Consider the following 20,882-nt stretch of genomic DNA (forward strand, 5'->3'; position numbering starts at 1 on the left):
TAATTTCAGCCATGTGATGAGAGAGAATAACACTCAAAGCCAACATATTCCAGATACTTGGTCCTTTCTTCCTCTTTTTTTCCCTCAAGAGGCACACACAAGACAAGTCACAACGCTCTCATTTTTTCTGTGCTGAACACATACTGTATTTAAGGGTGTGATACCCTAAATCTGAAGGACCAATGTGATTACATCTAAATCTGGTTCCTCTGCCAGATTGCCCCTAACTGCTTCTGCCTGCCAGCCTGATCACCCCCTAACCACTCCGCTACCAGCCTGATCAACACCTAATTGCTCCCCTGCCAGCCAGATTGTTCCCAACTGCCCTCCCCTGCCAGCCTGGTCCTACCTAATTGCTCTCCCCTGCCGGCCTAGTAACCCCCAACTGCTCTCCCCTGCCGGCCTAATCCCCCCAAATGCCCTCCTCTGCTGCCTGGTCACCCCTAACTGCCCTCTCCTGCCGGCCTGGTCACCCCTAACTGCCCTTCCCTGCAGGCCTGCTTCCCCTCCCAACTGCCTTCCCTCCCCTGCAGGCCCAGTTGCCCCCCAACTGCCCTCCCTCCCCTGCAGGCCCAGTTGCCCTTAACTGCTCTCCCCTGCCGGCCTGATTGTAAACAACTACCCTTCCCTGCCAGCAATCTTGTGGTGGCCATCTTTGACCACATGGGGGTGGCCATCTTATGTGAGGGCCTGAGGGTCAATTTGCATATCACCTCTTTATTATACAGGATTGACTTTCTGTTATAACTAAAATTGAAACTTACTGCAATAGAACTGACTTTCACAACACTGAAGGCAAACCAATGACCTTATATCCCTAGTGGCCTTTTGTTCTCTAGGAAGATACTTATGTAACACTACAGGAAGTATGAATTACCTATGCTGAGAGATGTCTACACTAAGTATACCTGAAAGCCAGAAATAACTACCATAGTTCAAAAGTGGATAATGAGGATGGTAAGCTTAATTAGATAAATTACCAGTTTTATCTCCGTGTAGAAGAAATTTCTCATGAAACAGGGTACAAGTACCCTGCTTCTGAGAGACAAGGCTACTCCCAAAGGAAGCACAGAAAGGGATGAAGTCACTGGTAGGGCTTTTATGCTCCACGTGCAGAAACTGGCTCATGTGAAAACTGGCAGAAAAGTCCTGTCTGACTGGAGAAATTAAAGATTTCTCAGGCTTGAACATGGCTGGTGGCATTATAAATCAGTATGTTACTTGGCAATGTATAGCAAGAGTCACATAAACTTTCAAACCCTTTGACAGAGTTATTTCACTTCTAGGAATCCCCCATAAAGATCATTACTAGTACTATTATTACTAAATTACAGTTCAATCACACAATTTAGCCTTTAAAAAAAGAAATATTCAGAAACAAAAAATTGTGCTTGTATCAGAAAGAAAATAGAAAAAAACTATCTTCTGAAACAACAAACTCTAAAAATACAATTACTATAAGGTGAGACCACAATTTTGTTTATAATAATAAAATGAGAACATGTGCTAAAAGATCGAGAAAATGACAAGGAGGCCCACTCTCATCACTCCTATTCAACACAGTATTGAATGAAGGTGCTGACCACTGCAATAGGAAAAAGACATAAAAAGCATGGCTATTAAAAATAAAAAGAAGTAAAGATTTTATCTACTAGCTGACAATGTAATTGCTTATATAGGAAAACTTAATGTACAAACATCTACTAGAACTAGTAAATGAATTAAGCAAGGATGCAGGGTACAAAGTTACTATAAAGATTAATTTTCTTTTTACTATTAGCAGCAAAATTTTAAAAATTCCACTTACAATAGTGTTGAAAAACAAAAATACATTTAATAAATTATATGCAAGACCTGCAAATGGAAACTAAAAAACACTGTGGAGACAAATAAAAGAAGACCTAAATAAATAGAAAGACATAATAAACTCGGGGTAAAAAGACTTAATATTAGGATGACATCAATTATTCCTAAATTCACCTACAGACTCAATGAATCCTAATCATAATCCCACCAGATTTGTTTTGTTTTGTTTTTTAATGAACACTGACAATCTCATTCTAAAATTTATAGTAACACACAAATAACCTAATATATTCGGAGTAATATTTAACAAGAATAGTTAAGTGATTTTTACCATCTGACTTCAAAACTTACCTTAAAGCTACAGTAATCAAGATAGTGTGGTATTGAGAAACAGATCAATGAAACAAAACAGAGAGCCAGAAACAGGCCCACCCACTCTTAAGACAATCATTTGATTTTCAACAAAGTCACCAAAGCAGCCGGTAAGGCAAGTTTTGTTGTTGCTGTTTTTCAACCTTGGTGCTGGAATAACAATGTTCATAATAAGGAAGAAATGAGTCTTGATCCCTACTTCAAGCATACACAAAATGTAATTTTAGATGATCTAAATGTAAAAGTTAAAACCATCAAGCTTTTAGAGGAAAATACTAAATATTTCATGACCTGAGGTAGGCAAAGGTTTCTTACGCTGGACTTAGAAAGCAATAACTATTAAAAAATTGCTAAATAAGACATCATCAAAATAAAATAAAAAAACACTTCTGCTCATAAAAAGATACCAACAAGAAAATAAAGAGGTTAGCCCAGCATACATTTGACTGATTCCAAAAATATTTTAAAAATTCCCACAGTTCAATAATAAAAAGAAAAACAACTCAGTTAGAAAATGGCTAAATGATATGAACAAACAGTTCACAAAAGAAGATATACAAATGGCTAACAAGTAAGAGAAAGTGCTCAATGTCACCAGGGAATTGCAAATCAAACCCACAAAGAACTACTACTACACTCACACTAGGATGGCTAAAATTAAAAAGACCAACGTCAAGTGATGGCCAAATTACCAAGTAACCAGAACTCTTTAATAATTATTGGTGGAAGTGTGAAATGGCATAACTACATTGCAGTGAAGTCTGGAAGTTTCAAAGAGAATGAAACATTCATCTGCCTCATGACCCAGCAAATCCTGTCCTAAGTATCTTTCCAAGATAAATGGAAACAAATGTCAAGAACAACAGTGGAAGTGGGCAAATTTCCTTTAATAAGAGGAATAAACTGTGGCAGATTCATGGTATTGTTTATAAGAAGTTCTAGAAGAGGCAAACTAATCTCTGGCAGAGAAAAGTCAGAATATGTGGTTAGCTCTTGCAGGCTGGGGCAGAGATTGTCTGGGAAGAGGTATAAGGGAACCTTTTAGGATAATGGCTTTTTTTTTTATATATCTTGATAGTGGTTTGGGTTACACAGATACAACTATTTATTTGCTATAACTCAGGTAATGTCCACTTGCCATGAAACTGTGTGAATTTACCTAAAATAAAAACAAAACACACACACACACACACACACACACACTGCTAAGAATGACAGAATTCTAGTTAATATGCATACTGAAGCATTAGTTGAAAGTGTACAGATATCTGAAACTTTCTCTTAAAATAAATAAAAGAATAAGATGGAATGATGGACAAATAGATGGATAGAAAAACAGGCATGGTAAACTATAAAATCTAGGTGTGGGTATATAGGAATTCTTTGTAAAACAATGCTTAACTTTTGTGTATGTTTAAAATTCATTATAAAATGATGGAAGAAGCCAAAGCCGGTTTGGCTTAGTGGTAGAGCGTCGGTCTGCAGACTGAAAGGTCTCAGGTTTGATTCTGGTCAAAGGCATGTACATTGGTTGCGGGCACATCCCCGGTAGGGGGTGTGCAAGAGGCAGCTGGTCGATGTTTCTCTCTCATCGACGTTTCTAGCTCTCTATCTCTCTCCCTTCCTCCTCTCCGTGAAATATCAATAAAATATACTAAATAAATAAATAAATAAATAAATAAATAAATAAATAAAAATCAAAAATAAAATGATGGAAGAAAAACAAATACCACTGTTTTAATGTTAGCTAAAATATTATTTTTTACTTCTTTTGTTCTATTTTCTAAGTTTGCTATGATGTGTTATATAACATAATTTTAAACATTTTTTAAAGAAAGCAAACCAATTATATTTATCAAATATCAGTTATGTCAAAATAAGTTTAAAAATATCACTTAGAGTCAACCAAAGTTAAAAAAAATATTCACTATTTTGAAGCCCACGGTCACTTAACTCACTAAAAACCTTAGACTACTGTTATGTAGCAAGTCACTATTTTTGAACTAAAATTTGTTGAACTAATCGAATGTGTTATTAAAAGTTTTTTTTCTTTTAATGCCTTACCCCACTCTCCACCCCCATATCATTGTGTTAATGTATGCTCTTTAAAAGTACATTATTTCTTATGGTCTGTAACAACCAAGCTGGGCAGTATTTCTTAAAAAATTTGAATGTTGGCTGTTTACTTTCAAAAGGGCTTTATCTTTAGATAAGCATGAGTTTTAAGCCAGGTGCTAGTCATTTGTGTCTTGTTAATTTCCAAAACAAACAGAGGAGAGTGCCATGCAATTTCCATTACACACACTTCCCCATTAGTAGCAGGGTTTATTGGCTTGACACTGCTCCAGGAATAATGGTTTCATTCCTCGCTGAAATAAAATAATGTGCCACAGAACTCAGCAATGCGGAACTTCTGAAAAATGTTGTCATGTTAAACATGGCCATATATTTAAAGTCTCCATTATACCAAAACAAAGGCCATTTGCTGTAGAGAACTTATACCGAGCATGGAGAATTCTCACATGGGCCTCAGACTTACCTCATGGCTATGTTATATGACTCCGGATGAATACAAGTTTGGTCCAAAGGATCTGGCTTCGGTACAACATTCGCTGCGATTTTGCTCTTCTTCTTGCCCGGCTTCTCACTTGTGACCTCAACACCTGCTGGAGATGTCACGGCAACTCTCTGACTTGAGCCTGCAGATTCAGTGTGCTGACTACTGTAAACATGTGAAACAAGGGGTGGGAGACACAGCGAGAGTGGGGTACAAAAGAAAAGAATTTTCATTAAAAATGTGCTTATTTCTCTACCATATACAAACAGCAGCCAGATTCTGACCATTCACAGAAATTACCACTTATTTGTTTAAACACTCTCAATAGTATTTTCTGTTACTTAAAGCCAAAAACATTCTTAACTGATTCAGCCAGTATAATTGGCATTCTAGAAGAGAAAAATGGAGAGAAATAAATAAGACGGAGGGAAAAGAGAAGGAAAAGATTATTTCCAAGAGCAGAGGAAAAATACAAATTCTCAAGTTAAAAGAACCTACTAGGTACAAAATAGGGTAAACTGAAAAAAGACTCATATTTGACACAGGGTAGAAAAGCTTTAGAATATCATTTTATAAGTCAAGAGAGAAAAACAAAACAGATTTCTTCTATAGGAAATGAATCTGACCGGTATAAAATTTCTCACTGACAAGCACCAACAAATATCATGGTGCAATATCTTAAGTTCTAAATGAAAATAATTTTGAATCTAGAATCATATACCTAGCCAAAGTAGCATTTATTTAAAATAATTTTCACATGTAAGAAATAAAGTATAACCCACATAATATATCCTCTCTGAAAAGAATTCAGCAAAAACAATGAGTTAAAAAAAAAATGTTAACATGGGCTACAAGAAATAAGAACAAAAACCATAAAAACTTACTAAGTTAGATAATTTATGAATAAATGACATACAAAAGGACAGTCTGAAAATAAAATCCTAGGTCATCTCACCACGGGATGTAGAGGAAAAGTAGAAGGTTGGGAAGGACCCTAAGATTCTGGTTTTCTTCAGGAGAAGGACAGAGACACCAGAGGTCAGTCCAAATTAACTTCAAATACAACCACCAGAAGAATAAAATATATATATATATATATATATATATATATATATATATATATATATATATATAAAACATGAAATCACTAAGGGGAGACAAAAAAAATGAGTAGGAAAACAAGGAGAAAACTTGTTAACTGGGAAATCCGATGAATAGCATGAAAGGAAAAGAATAAGAAAGCATGATGAAGAGAAAATATAGAGGATGGAAAATAAAGTCCAAACAAAGCAATAAATACAATAAATTCGATTATATTAATGAATGATTGGCAAAACCATGAAATATATGTTTACAAGAGTTACAGAAATTAATTGCCACTGAAAATTTGAAAGTATAGCAAGAATGTTCTAAAAGGCAAATATAGCAACATGAACAGCAAACAAAATAGATTTCCAAGCAAAAAATATTCAATGAGATAGAAAAGTCCATTCTGAATAAAGTTATGACCTATCAGGAAGATTCAACAGCCCAATCGGCGTAGCTCAGTGGTTGATCTATAAACCAGGAGGTCACAATTTGATTCCCTATCAGGGCACATGTCTGGGTTGCAGGCACAATCCCCAGTGTGGGGCGTTCAGGAGGCAGCCAATCAATGATTCTCTTTCATCTTTGATGTTTCTATCTGTCCCTCTCCCTTCCTCTCTGAAATCAATAAAGACATATTAAAAAAAAACAAAAAAACAAAAACAAAGACACAACAGTCATGAATCTTCGAGTACTTTATAATTAGTTGAAAAAATGGAAAGTTTAAAAACAAATGTTCACCAATCGGACACTGATTAAACTACAGCCCATCCATAAATTAAATACTATGCAGACATTATTAAAAATGATATAAATCTATAAGTAATATTTGGAAAGAGATCCAAGATATATTACTGAAATAAATAAAGCAAATTTTAAGTAGTTGTATAGAATGATCTCTTCTATATGCATTTTAAAATAGCACACATATATAAGCTGATAAATAAAATTTTATTTTTAGACAGCATTATAAGAAACTATTTTAAAATAAGAGATTGAGGTGCCCTTTATATTTTCCTCTATTTGTGCTGTATGGATTTTCTAACCAAGAGTTCAAAAAACATAAACTAAAAACCATGTGATTATTTTATCCTCTCCCCACTCCCCCCATTTCTGGCTTCTAGGTTTTGTGGTCTACTTAGAAAGAAGTCCCACCACTCCAATGTTCTGCATAATTTAAGCATGTTTTCTTCTGGTACATTTACAGTTTCATTTTTTCCATTTAAGTCTATGATCCATCTGGAATTTATCTGGATATAGAGTATAAGGTGGAATGAGATTTTTCACCCACACATACCAAATTCCTGCCAGTTGTCATAAAACCATCTATTTGATCATTGTACCCACTATTTGAAACAGTTGTCATAAAACCATCTATTTGATCATTGTACCCACTATTTGAAACATCACCTTTTTTTATGAACTAAATTCCATGTATAAATGTTATGGATTTCAGATTCTACCCTATTCTATGTATTTCTATCACAAAAACCAACTGTTTAGTTAGTATAAATTTACATTGTATTGTACTATCCATTGGGACTGGTTTTCTCTTAGTCTTTTCCAAAATCAAGATTATTTGTCCATATTACTTTTGTTATAATTTTGCCAAAGGAAAAATATAAATAAATGAACCAGGTGGTCCCAAGGTAGAAAAAAATACATAAAAGCTATTATTTCATAAATGATGCTAAGAAGTTTACCCAATTTCTTTACTTTTATGCTAACAAAATTAGAAAGCAAAAATTAGATTTTTATCAACAGAACTGATAATTAATGCTTTGGTCAGTTTTCAGGGATAGAGGGAATGGGGAAGCCCAACCATGCTCAGGACAACAGCTGCCAATATGAACTGGCCATCGTGAAGTCCTCTTTGTCGCTTCCCCTTGTACCAGGCCTTCCCACTTAGGATGCTCCAATCACACTGGCCTGAGTTTCCTGAATAGACCAACCCTGGGCCCGTCTTTTCCTTGTATGGCTGGCTCTTGGCTCCTTAATTTCTTGCTTTAAAAACAATTTTTTTTTTGTTAATCCTTAAATGAGGATGTTTTTCCATTGCTTTTCAGAGAGAATGGAAGGAGGGGAGAGAGAGGGGAGAAGAGACAGAGAGAGATATATAGCATTGATGTGAGAGAGACACATCAACTGGTAGCCTCCCACATGCGCCCCAACCGGAAGCAAAGAACCAACCTGCAACCAAGGTATGTGCCCTTGACCAGGGATCAAACCAAGATCCTTTCATGTGCAGGCCAACGCTCTAACCACTGAACACACCAGCCAGGACATGGCTCCTTAATTTTATTCAAAATTTGACTAATATAACTTTTCAATGAAAACCCCATTTAAAGCAGTTGTACTGCTTCCCAGGATTATGTTGTACCTAATTTTTATAATACTATAGCTGATGTTATTTATTTTTCTAGTTTATTTATTGTCTGTCTCACATATTAAAATTTAACTCCATAAAAACAGGGAATTTGTTGATTTGTCCACTGCTGTATTCTCAGTGCCTAGCAAATATTAGACAGTCAACTCATGTTGAGTGAAGAAATAAACAGACACCTAGGATTTATGCCAGTGAGTAGGATGGTAACATTAAGAAAGGAAGTTGATAATAAAATCAAAAGTGTACATGTTAGCCAGGCCTGCGAACCAAGAGGTCACAGGTTCAATTCCTAGTCAGGGCACATGTCTGGGTTGTGGGCTTGATCCCCTGTGTGGGGCGTGCAGGAGGCAGCCAATCAATGATTCTTTCTCATCATTGATATTTCTCTCTCTCTCCCTTCCTCTCTGATATCAACTGAAAATAAAATTTTTTTTAAGTGCACACATTAATAATCACCTGCACAATTTTCTAATATAATCCTGGTTAATTCTGATGAAGCCAGCACACTGCTGAAAAGATTTTGGCCCCAGTCCTTTCACTTTCTTCAGCTGTTCTCGGTTGATGAAGGGCCCATTTTTCTCTCGCCATTCAATAATATTTTTGGCTCGGTTGGCATTGAGTCCTGCAATATGCCTAAGAAAATAAACAAAATGAGAAATAATAGTTCCAAGAGTACTGAAGGAAAAGCTCTCATGTGAAAAGACAATGATATAAAACATTTGTATCATTAAAAAATTGCAATTAATTACATATTGTCATGTCTCTAAGTTTAATTGATAAAAAAGGGAAATTAAACTGAAAGAGGAAAAAAAGAGTTGTCCAAGAGGAGGGAAGAAGAACAAAATGCAAACAATGACTAAACTAATAGAAACATAAAATTGCAATTTTGCCTCTTCCTGTTTAGCCTACAAGATGAGGTAACAGCAGAAGTTATAATAGCTACACTTGCATTTACTACCCTACTTTTTCTTCAGCCTGCTCTCATTTATGTAAAAGACTTGAACTATAGAAAGGTGCTTATCCATGAATGTCATGGTTATGATAAAAACATGAAAACTATATAATTAGGTAGTCTGCTTCATGTTAATTAAAAGATTACTATTCAAGAGAATCTTAATTCTATTACAGAATTCCATATGTGGAATTATAAATGCTTATAGCTATGGCAGAAAAGCAACACCTCAAAATGGAAGGGAAATCTTCTGTTCTATCCGTTTCAAAGGAAAAGGGTTCAGATCTTTTCCAGATTCCAGCATTTTGTGCCGCATCAGAAATAACTTGTGTTAACAAATACAAATTATCAACAAAAAGGCAGCTCTTCCATAACCCCAGAAAAAAGAGACAAAGTATATAAGGTGTGATTATAGTGCCATAAAGATTTTGGTATGTTACTTGAGGAATCAAGGTAAAAATATGGTAATCATAGCTTGAACCCTCAGAATTTATCCTTTGGCTCCTGCCAACTTTGACAGATGTATGCAAGAGACTAAACTAGTGAAAAATATCTGCTCTCATGTGGTGAGAAACAGCTCCTTTCCATGTTAACCTTATTTAAATTCTATTAGCAAAACTATTGCACTCAATGGTAACCATATGCTCTTCGCTTTAGATTTGCAGTATTAAAAATGATAATGGAAACTGTCACAATTCTTTTCTTAAATGATGTCTTCCCTTCTGACTGATTACCTAATATGAACACACAGATTTTCTATACTTGACAACTTTACACATGTGTCCCCTTGGTCTAACTGGATAGCCAGTTAAACTCAAGATTCTGTGATCTTCTTCCACAGATTTCTTGTCTCACCTTAACAAAACTTCTGAACAGATGTTAATATCGACTCCCACAAAGCTGACACATTCTTCTACAACACTGTCCAGTGTTGCCTTGAGTAAAGTCTGGGATACATCATGCTTAAAAGACAAAAATCAAATATCAGTTGAAAATGAAATACATGAAATTCTTGGACTGTTCCATTACTTTGCCTGTATAGCTGGCTAAGACACAGCATAGTAAATGTCATTTCTTTTAAGCACACTGTTAGCAGAGGTAATTAAGTTAAACCTAAGGAATCTGTGTTTTCTTACTCTCTAAATTACTCATATACTTTCCTCAAATATAAAAACACCAGCATTTATCCCTTTTCCAAAATTCTGCTTACAGTAGTGGCTCTCAAACTTTAGCATAGCATCAAAATCACCTGCAGGGGGCTTGCTACAACACAGGTTGCTGAGCCCCACATCCAGAGTTTTTGATTTAGTAGGTCTAGGGTATGGACTGAGAATTTGAAATTTAACAAGCTGGTTCCAGGAGCTTGCTTTGCAACACACTCTATCATTCACTCTCTGCTTTGCAATGTTATCTTCACTTGCATGTGTATTCCCTTAGTAGTTCTTATAATTATAATAGGAAGCAGTACTCTAATACTCACTGAGTTTGACAGTAATTCAAACTCTGTTTCATCAAATGGAAGATAATCCAATCTAATAAAGAGAGAATATGCTAACTGACCCTCACACCATCACAAAGCTGATAGAACCTACAGCCAGTAAGGAGGGAATGTGCTAATTGACTGCCTCACCCTCAAAGATGGTGGCACCCAGTCCCCTCAGCCCTCCCTCCCCCCCATTCCCCCAAGCCGCCCAGGGCCACCCGAGGCTCAGGTAACCAGAGCTGGCCAAGGCTTGTGCTGCCGGCAGTGGCAGCAGCAGAGATGTGATGGGGGCATTGCCTTCCCCTGATCGCCAAGTCACCTCCCACCCCTGAGGGCACCCAGACTGTGAGAGGAGGCAGGCTGGGCTGAGAGACAGTACATGAATTTTCATGCACCGGGAATCTAGTCTATATCATAAGAGGCATGTGGTTGTGATGCAGTAACAGCGGAATGACCAAAGACTGGTCACCAGGAGGCTGCATGAGCAGTGAGGACTTGAAGCACACGTGGGTGGGTGGGGACTTGACTCTGGGTCCTGCCTCCTGCCCAGCGCAGTAGAAGTCAGTCTGGGTCCCGCCAGCACAGTGGGTCTGAGTCTTACATGATATCGTGCACAGGGCCTCTAGTATTGCTTATAAGAAGCACCATTATTTTATGTACCACTAAGAAAATACACTACTATTTAACAAAGATACAATGTTCTCCTATTAATTCCAGTTTTTATTTTTTAAATATTAGAAGAGCTCTTTTAGACTTATTTAGAAAGTTTTATAACCATATATCATGCATAGATAGAATATATAAATAATCTAAGCTGGTAAGGTAATTCTAAAATTTCTTCACATTCAACATTCAACTCTTCTGAATCATGAGATGTCCAAGTTTTCTACACAGTATTTTCCTTTATGTTATCAAGAGCCTTGCTAATGTATCATTACTTAGAAGAAAAATATTCTACAGTATCTAAATTTTCTTTCAAGCTTCAGGTATTCATTCTGTAAACTTTGATAATAGTCCCATCCTTTTAAAATTTTTTATAATAATTTTTTGAGAGAGAAAAACATCGATTTGAGAGTGGAACATCGATAGGTGCTTCCTGCACACCCCATAACAGGGACTGAGACCCCAACTAGGATGTGTGCCCTGACCAAGAATCAAACTGGCAACTGTTCAGTACACGGAATGACACCCAACCAACTGAACCCATGGGCCAGGGCGATAGTAGTCCCATCTTAATCTTAACAGAAAGTATCAACAGGAAATATCTGGACAGCAACAAAATTCCTATTTTTACCTTAAAGATTCTAAAATGCTTTATTGTTAGATGGCTTATTGACTAAAACAGTGAATTTCAAAAGTCACATCTCCAGGATTAACAATCAAGTTCAAACAGAAAATACAGCACGATTTGCTGTAAGGTCCACGGCAACTGCCTGACACCACTAAATGTTAAGATGCATCCTGATTTCCAAGATGTGAGTGTGCAAGGAAATGTGCATCTCAGAAGTGATGAAGTGCAGTATTGGAAAGTATGTATTTGTTGACTAATTGAAGCTGGATTACTACAATGAATAGTTCATAACATACTAGCTGTTATTCATAATTCTAAAATTGAAGATCCACCTATTGTGGTTCCCAGATAAGAAACCGGGAGTTAGCATCCTTGTCTTTTTCCAGATATCTCTAGGAAACAAGGACAGGCTTGACAACCTCAAACTCTTAGGAAGACAATATAGTAAACAAGGTGCCCAGGAATTGTAATTACATCATCACTTAGTAACCACAGAAGTTTTTGTTCTAAAGACTGACGGGTGCAGAAATAACACAATTGGTAACTATCCAGGTCACAGGTAAAATACTTTATTTTAAACATCTAATAAGCAAATATAATTATGAAAAGGGTAGTAAAGAAAAACCCGAGACCTCACTGAGAATCTGATCATTCTTGAGCTATAGCTTTTAAGAAGCTGCATGATCTTTTATTTATCTAAATAGATGAGAAACAGCAAAATGAAAAGGGGATTTAAAAACAAAAGGGACAGTGTAAAGGCAAGGACAACAGCAGCAACAAGAAAAGCTATCCAAGGACAGAGACACAAAACTAAACAAACAAACAAAAACAAAGAGTAATGGTTGGGAGCCAATAGGACAAAGACAAACAATTCCACATGCTTCAAAGCACAGGAGATGCTTGAGATTCCCAAATGAGGAGCAGCCCCTGTAGTAGACAATCTTGGGTGCCTGTCTTACTTCTAGCTCTAACCTCCTTTCTCTTTCCATACAGAAGCCTGATTGAGTTTCCCGCATCCACTCTACCTCTATGAGGCCACGTGCTTTGGGAAAGCTGGCCCCATCTCCAGCAGATGATAATGACTGGTTAAAAACTAGTGGTTTTCAAATTGAGGGTTGTGACCAATTAGTGGGTCATAAAGTTAATTTGGTGGCTTGCCACCAGCATAAAAAAAAAATCAGAAAGAAATAGAATAGACCACATAGAGCATGTTGTATATATCCTTAACATGGAAGGAACAGCACAATAAATAATGCAGTCTATTGAGTTTATCATCTGAAAGGAACACATACATGAACCAGGAATATGAATTTTGTTCACTGATATCTCATTTGATTTTCTGATAAATGATGGTTATTTTGATCACTGATTGATGGAGAGGTAAAAGGGTACATTTCAGAGTTATGAAGCAAGTTATCAAAAATAAGTATGAGAAGTTTACCATCTTTTGGCAAAATGCTGATTCTTTCAATCAAGTTTAGTTACAAACTTTCAGTATATTTTTCAGAAAGAATGTACTGAGCATAACATTTTTCAAATTATTAAAAATTGTAATATTATAATGGAGTTAATACAAGTTGTCCTTAAAGTAAATCAATTTAAACTTTGAAGGGGAAAAAAAATGAAATAAGCTAAACTACCAGATTTGGAAGTGTCAATAATGACAGACAAAATTCAGGCGAAAATGTTGACTCCAATCAGCAATCTTTCAATTGACTTGAGCCAGATTTAATATATATCTATATCTATATATCTGTATCTATCTCTACCTACAGATATAGATATATATATAGATATATAGATATAGATATATATCTGTAAGTCTTTAAAATAAGCATGACATTAAAGTTGATTTTATAAATATACAAAGCAATAAAAATGACAGATCCCAGACACATGACTGATCATAATGTCCTCCTAGATGTCAATTTAAAACCTTCAAAATCCAAAACCAAATAAAAACACTTGGAACATCCATACTAGAATGTCTAAAATGAAAAAGATGAAGAAAACCAAGTATTGGTAAGAATGAGAAGAAACTGGAACACTCAAAATATCAACATGATAAATGAATTTTGGTCAGATTTGCAAGGCAGTTAGATGGAGGATTTATCTTATACGGTAAAATACAACTTAAAATAGAATCAGATATATTTAAAATGTATTATTATTCAATATAAATTAAATTATATAAACTGTAGAGAAATAAAAAATGAACAAATTCCCAGAAATACAGAAATTGTCAAAACCAACTCAAGAAGAAATAAGAAAATCTGAACAGACGTATAACAAGTAAAGAGGTTCATCAGTAATCAAAAATCTCCCAACAAAGAAAAGTATAGAAGAGACCTTCATTGATAAATTCTACCAAACATTTAAAGAAGAATTAACACTAGTTCCTCTCAAACACTTCCAGGAAATAAAAGGGCGGACAACACTTACTAACAACTCATTCTATGAGGCCAGCATAACCCTGATATCAAAGCCAAACAAAGATGCCAGAAACACACACACACACACACACACACACACACACACGCACACACACACACACAATAGACCAATATTCCCTATGAATATAGGTGCAAAAATCTTCAACAAAATACTAGTAAACCAAATCCAATAGCATATTAAAAGGATTAAACACAATGACATACATATTATGCATTCAGTATATGTTTGTTTTTTTGTTTTGTTTTTTTTAAATATGTTTTTATTGATTTTTATACAGAGCGGAAGGGAGAGAGATAGAGAGTTAGAAACATCGATGAGAGAGAGTCATCGATCAGCTGCCTCTTGCACACCCCCTACTGGGGATATGCCCGCAACCAAGGTACATGCCCTTGACCGGAATCGAACCCGGGACCCTTCAGTCCCCAAGCCGACGCTCTATCCATTGAGCCAAACCGGTCCCGGCGCATTCAGTATATGTTAACTCAAAAATCAGATACACCCTTTTTTCCACTGAAAAACAATCTCTCTTGGAATTTTTAAACTTTTAATTTTGCAATAACCTCAAATTTAGGGGGAAAAAACTTTTAAGAGTAATAAAAGAATTTCCTTATAGCCTTATTCAAATAAATATTTCAGTGCATATTTCCAAATGCCAAGGATACTGTCTTACATAACACTGTATAATAATTAAAATCAGGTAAGTTATCATTGACATATTACATAATGTACATCCTTTACTCAAGTTTCATCAATTGTCCCAATTCTACTATATAGCATTTCCTTCCCAGTCCAGAATTCATCCATGATCACACATCGCATTTACTTATCCTGTCCTTTTATACTCTGTGCTTGGCAGCTTTCAAGAGGTTTCACAAGATCCCCAACTCCTGGAATTATAGGCCAATATCCCTCATGAACATAGATGCCAAAATCCTAAACAAAATTCTAGCAAATCAGATACAGTATTATATCAGAAAGATCATACAACATGATCAAGTGGGATTTATCCCAGGGATACAAGGATGGTACAATATCCACAAATTAATGAACGTGATACATCACATAAACAAATTAAGAGATAAAAATCAGTCATATCAATTGATGTAGGAAAAAGCTTTTGACAAAATCCAACACGCTTTCTTTCTTTTTTTTAAATATATTTTATTGATTTTGTACAGAGAGGAAGGGAGACAGATAGAGAGTTAGAAACATCGATGAGAGAGAGTCATCAATCAGCTGCCTCTTGCACACCCCCTACCGGGGATCTGCCCGCAACCAAGGTACATGCCCTTGACCGGAATCGAACCCGGGACCCTTTAGTCCCCAAGCCGACACTCTATCCATTGAGCCAAACCGGTCCCAGCCAACACGCTTTCTTGATAAAATCCCTCAGCAAAATGGGAATAGAGGGATCCTACCTCAACATAATAAAACCCTTATATGACAAACCTACAGCCAGCATCATACTCAACGGGCAAAAACTAAAACCATTTCACCTAAGAAAAGGAACGAGATAGGGATGCCCACTTTCACCACTCCTGTTTGACATAGAACTGAAGTGCTAGCCATAGCAATTAGACAAGAAGAAGAAATAAAAGTTATCCAAATTGGAAGACGTAAAACTGTCATTATTCACAGATGACATGATACTGTACATAGAAAACCGTAAAGACTCCATCAAAAAATTATTAGACTTACCAGTAATAAATGCATCTGGCAATGTAGCAAGATACAAAATTAACACCAAAAAATCTAAGGCACTTTTATACACCAATAGTGAATTTACAGAAAGATTAAAAAAATAATCCCATTTACCACTGCCCTAAAAAAATGAAGATATCTAGGAATAAACTTAACTACGGAGTAAAAGACCTATACTTGGAAAATGGCAGGACACTGAAAAAAGAGATAAAGACATAAATAGATGAAAGAACATACCATGGTCATGGATTGGTAGAATCAACATCATTAAAATGTCCATACTATCAAACCAAAGCAATCTATAGATTCAATGAAATGTATTTTCTTCCTACTGTGTGTCATGATCACAAGTTATGAAAAATAATAATCTTAGCCAATCATGGTGGTCCATTCCATTTATTCACTTATGGCAAATGAAAGGTGTAAATCTGCTGTGGGCTTCAGAAAGACTTCACTGCTCGTAAATACAAACCTCTGTGAGGAACTGTTTTTTTCTTCTTTCCATTCAAGTATGACTCCTGGAAGCAAGATAAGCACTCTACTTATGCGACTGGGACTAACTTGCAGCTGACTTTCTGACGATGGCAGGTGGCACATATGCAAAGACTAGCTCTTCATGATACTCTTGAGATCCTGCATTAACTAGTTCTGGACTCACCCATCCTCTGACCTTGTAATCTTTTCTTATTATTTAACAAAGAGTAATAAGTTTCCTATTGTTGATCTCTGATGTTTTATCTAACTAAAGCAATCATTTTATCTAGGGCTCAAAATCTAGGAGAAAGATGACAATAAAAACAATGAACAATAACTATATTGCAATATTATAAGGCTTTCTCATTGCTAATTTAATCCTCACAATTATAAAAATATGTATAGGATTTCATGTAGCATCTTCATATATTAGAATTTATTGAAAGGAAATATAGTGAAACATGTGAAAAGGTGTGTGTGTGTGTGTGTGTGTGCACATGCGGGTGTGTTTGTATTCAATCTAAAAATTGAGGGGAATAATACAAATAAATTATAAAACAGACAAAACATGAACTATTATGAAGTCATTAAAAAGTATAAGGTAAGATAGAACAGATATTTTTACCAAATACCGTATCTGAAAGAAAAAAAGTCCAACATAATATACTGAGTTGAAATATTTTTTAATTCCTCTAACAGCTACATTCTTCCCCCACTTTTGCTTAGTAAAGTACTAAAGAGTTAACTCTATTTTATAAAAATCATATATGTTTAGAGGAGGAAATAGTGAACAAAGTTCAATATTGTCCCCATAATAATGTCTTTGGCATTAAAGCAGACACAATGATTCTGTCATTCTAAAAACATTTTTGAAGCAACTATTATGTGCCAGACGCTGTGCTAGTTGTGCTAGGTGTTGAAAGTACAGGAAAAAATAAGGGAACTACATGTCTTCAAGAAGCTCAGTTTACACTTGCTGAAAGCTGAGATGTGCCACATCACCCACCTGGCAATCAGAGTGTAAAAGACAAGAGGACCCCAAGACTGACTATGCTAATTGTCAGGGACCTGATGCCAGGAAAAATGAATTGTTCCATTTTGTAAAAGTTACCTAACTCTGAATTTTTGGGCAAGTTATTTGAATTGTATAAACAGTCTTTTTTGAATTCAAAGAAATATTGTTTGGGCCATTACATTTTTACCTAAAATTTATGAGATTTTTAAAAAGGAATATAAACAGTCATTCATGCTAGTCAGCCTTTTTGAGGTCAGAAGCCCCATTTTAATTGTTACTCTGCCACAAATTTGTGAACTGTGGACCCCAACTGCTCTTTTCTTTCTTTTTCCTGAAACACTAAAATTATCTCCCAATTATTTTTTAAAATGTCCTTTCAGATGAAACATGGTCTGTCGACTATAGCTTCAGACTACAGCTACAGCAATAAAATTTCACGGTGCATGTTCCATATTAAACTTTAAGTTTATTCTCAAGTGTTTTTCTGATGTAATAGTCTTGACTATTTTCTTTAGCAATTATCACTCACTCATATGTCTTACATTGCCAAAATACAAAACTCACTTAGAAACGAAAGATGCAAAAAAGCTTTACAGGGCAATAATTTCAGATAAAGCAATTCATTTCCTCATCTTGTATCTACTTTTCTTTGAGTGACATGTGACAGTCTGAAAGTCATCCAGTAGAGTGAGTGTTGAATGACCTATAAAAACAGAACTGACAGACGTATGGAAAACATTTGTGAGAAAACAAAACTTACGGCTTAAGTGTAGCTCCTCCTCCAATTCTTTAAATCCAGTAAAGAAGAGGTCTTTAGAATATTCCCTTTAGAGACTAAGTCAATGTCTCTAAATCAGCACCACACAGAAGTATTGTATTTAATTTATGTGAATGTTTAGGACAAAACTAATGTGTGGTGAAAAAATCCAAACAGTGCTCCCCTGTGTGTAAGAAGGGGCAGGGGTGAACTTCCTGGGGCAGAATTGTTCTACATCTTAATAGGTGAGGGCTATGCATTTGTCAAAACTCATTGCTCTGTATCATCACCTTTTTCTGCATGTCAATTATAGATTATACCTAAAAAATTGTAAATAAACAAAAATCCAGTTTTAGTTTATGAACTTATGAACTGTTTAAGGCAGATAAGCATTTTAGGAGGGAACAGTGATGTCCCTAATTACAGATCTCTCTCTCTCTCTCTCTCTCTCTCTCTCTCTCTCTCTCTCTCTCTCTCTCTCTCTCTCTCTGTTTTTCTCTCTCTCTCTCAATTGCTCAAAACAGGCGGCTGGGATACAAAATAGAGACCACTCGTGGTTTTTATTCTATGGAATCTGATAGAAAATATCCTCCCCAGAGGTCTCACTTCCTGAACCTAAAAGGTAATTCTTTTCTCCTCAGTCTAGACAGTAATTTTCAAGGCCGGAGTCATTCTCAGCATAGCATCAGCAGACTACAGGGGAACTTAGTTAATGAAAAAGAGTGTGCAGTTTAGATGGCACACGCTTGCTAGTTAGCGGCTTGTTTGCTTCTCATTCCAGAATTATGAATATAAGATACTGATCCTGCCTTTAAAGGTTTCCCATGATGATTAAAACTTAAAAAGTATATAACTTCTTGGGGAATCATGAAGCTACAAAATGAGTCTTTTACTATGCTATTTAAGAGAACAGTGCTTACATTTTAATCTAGTCTGGCTTCCATTCTGTCTTCTAGTAGGTGCTCTCATGTCCCCTAGTGGATACAGGTTGATATGGTGGAGGAAAGACAGAGGCAATTCTGCCTAAGTAAAGGTCCCTAAGTCTAAAATGCCTGTCTTGCTCACATACTTTTCCAAACTAATGCTTAATTTACCATAAAGAAAGAAAAACATTAACACATCTGAACTGGACCACACCAATCTGTGTGTGGTCATGTATAGAGCCAAGGCTAAAACACAATTCCTGAACTATGACGTATACATGAACAAATGCATATCTATTAGCTAGGTATTTTGACCCAATGTAATACAAAGATGTCGACATTTCCATTGTAAGTCTCTATCTTTAGAGATTTATAGTTTAGTCATAAAAGTGGACTTTAGAAAAATGAAGAGTACAAAGATTTGGCCACAAGAGAGAAATTTCCATTCTAATAAATTAAAAGTATGTGGATAATCTGATCTGAAACTCTTCTGTATATGTATGAGAGAGATTGATTCTAGTGCACAGAAACTCTTACAGTTTTGTGTTAGATGATTTAGGTGGAGCGGTCAGAAGGACACAGTAATGCAAAAAAATAAAAAAGGCTTTTTTTCCCCCTCCCTAATTATAGGAACTAGATTCCTTGTTCATATATCCAGGAGTTAAGCTCTAAATATCCATCTTCTCTCCCCCAGTTCACATACATATACTCATATGTGGCCACATACGCAGCCACATATGATTGGCTTCCAGTCCGTTTATATAGACAGTAAATTTTTCCCTATTAGACCTGTGGCTGACACTGCCAGCACAGGATTCACATAATGTGTTTCCACAGAGTTGAAGCTTTAATAAAGAAAGGGAATGCTCCCTTTTGTTTGCATGTCCCACTCCATATGACTATGGCAACAGAGCGCCCAGGAGGGGTTCCACACTTAGCCTCCTGCATTGGTGAAGACAGGGCTCTGAAATGCTGCCCCCAACCCCTCTTAGCCCCATTTCCTATTTTATTTTTATCTACAGTACTTGCCATCATCTACTGCACACAGGTGTTTTTGTTGTGTGTGTAAGTCAAAAGTTAGGCTGCCAAGTGGATATATGGCCTTTGGAGTTCGGGAAAGAGATCTGTGTGAAGGATTCTCAGTATGAACGGTCTACCGTGAAAACAGGAGGAACATAATAAACATCTAAAACCTAGGAGGGAGGGAGAGTGCAGGGGAAGGATCCAGCAGCATCAAGGAACAGATGCGGAAATGTGCATCTCAAAAGCAGTTATATAAATGAAAAGCTTAATACAATTCTTTTGTTGTTGCTATATGCAATTAATTCTGAAATTCATGTTAAAAAGAAGAAGTGGTAAGTACCAACTTGTTTTATAAGAAGTGCTGCCTTCAGAATCCTTTTAATGTGCATCTATTTTAATTGAATGAGGTGTTTAATCTTTAATGACAGGTATTGGTAATTGAAATGTCTGACAGAGCTGCTTTCAAAAAAGAATTCATAATTTGGTGCAGTTGTTACTACCATCATAAAGGAGCAAAATATAATGTGTTACTGAGAAGCTGTACTAAGCTACCAAAGTTCTTCAAAATCCCTATACAAGAAAATTCACTTTACAGTAATAAC

General features: G+C 35.9%; 1 protein-coding gene across 4 annotated transcripts in view; it reads right to left on the reverse strand.

The window, feature by feature from the left end:
• The window catches only part of SRBD1 (S1 RNA binding domain 1), a 145,059-nt gene that overhangs the window by 18,676 nt on the left and 105,501 nt on the right, over positions 1–20,882 (reverse strand). For 3 of the 4 annotated variants that reach the window (XM_084900993.1, XM_084900994.1, XM_084900995.1), the window contains exons 17-19: positions 10,015–10,121; positions 8,664–8,840; positions 4,718–4,900 (exon numbers count right to left, since the gene is read on the reverse strand). In XM_084900993.1, coding sequence (XP_084757119.1) covers positions 4,718–4,900; positions 8,664–8,840; positions 10,015–10,121 — 467 coding nt within the window. The remainder of the gene's footprint in view (positions 1–4,717; positions 4,901–8,663; positions 8,841–10,014; positions 10,122–20,882) is intronic. The other variant, XM_084900996.1, reaches the window with a different exon arrangement.

This window comes from Pipistrellus hanaki (genome assembly GCF_964339955.1).
Source record: "Pipistrellus hanaki genome assembly, chromosome: 12".
Lineage (NCBI taxonomy): Eukaryota > Metazoa > Chordata > Mammalia > Chiroptera > Vespertilionidae > Pipistrellus > Pipistrellus hanaki.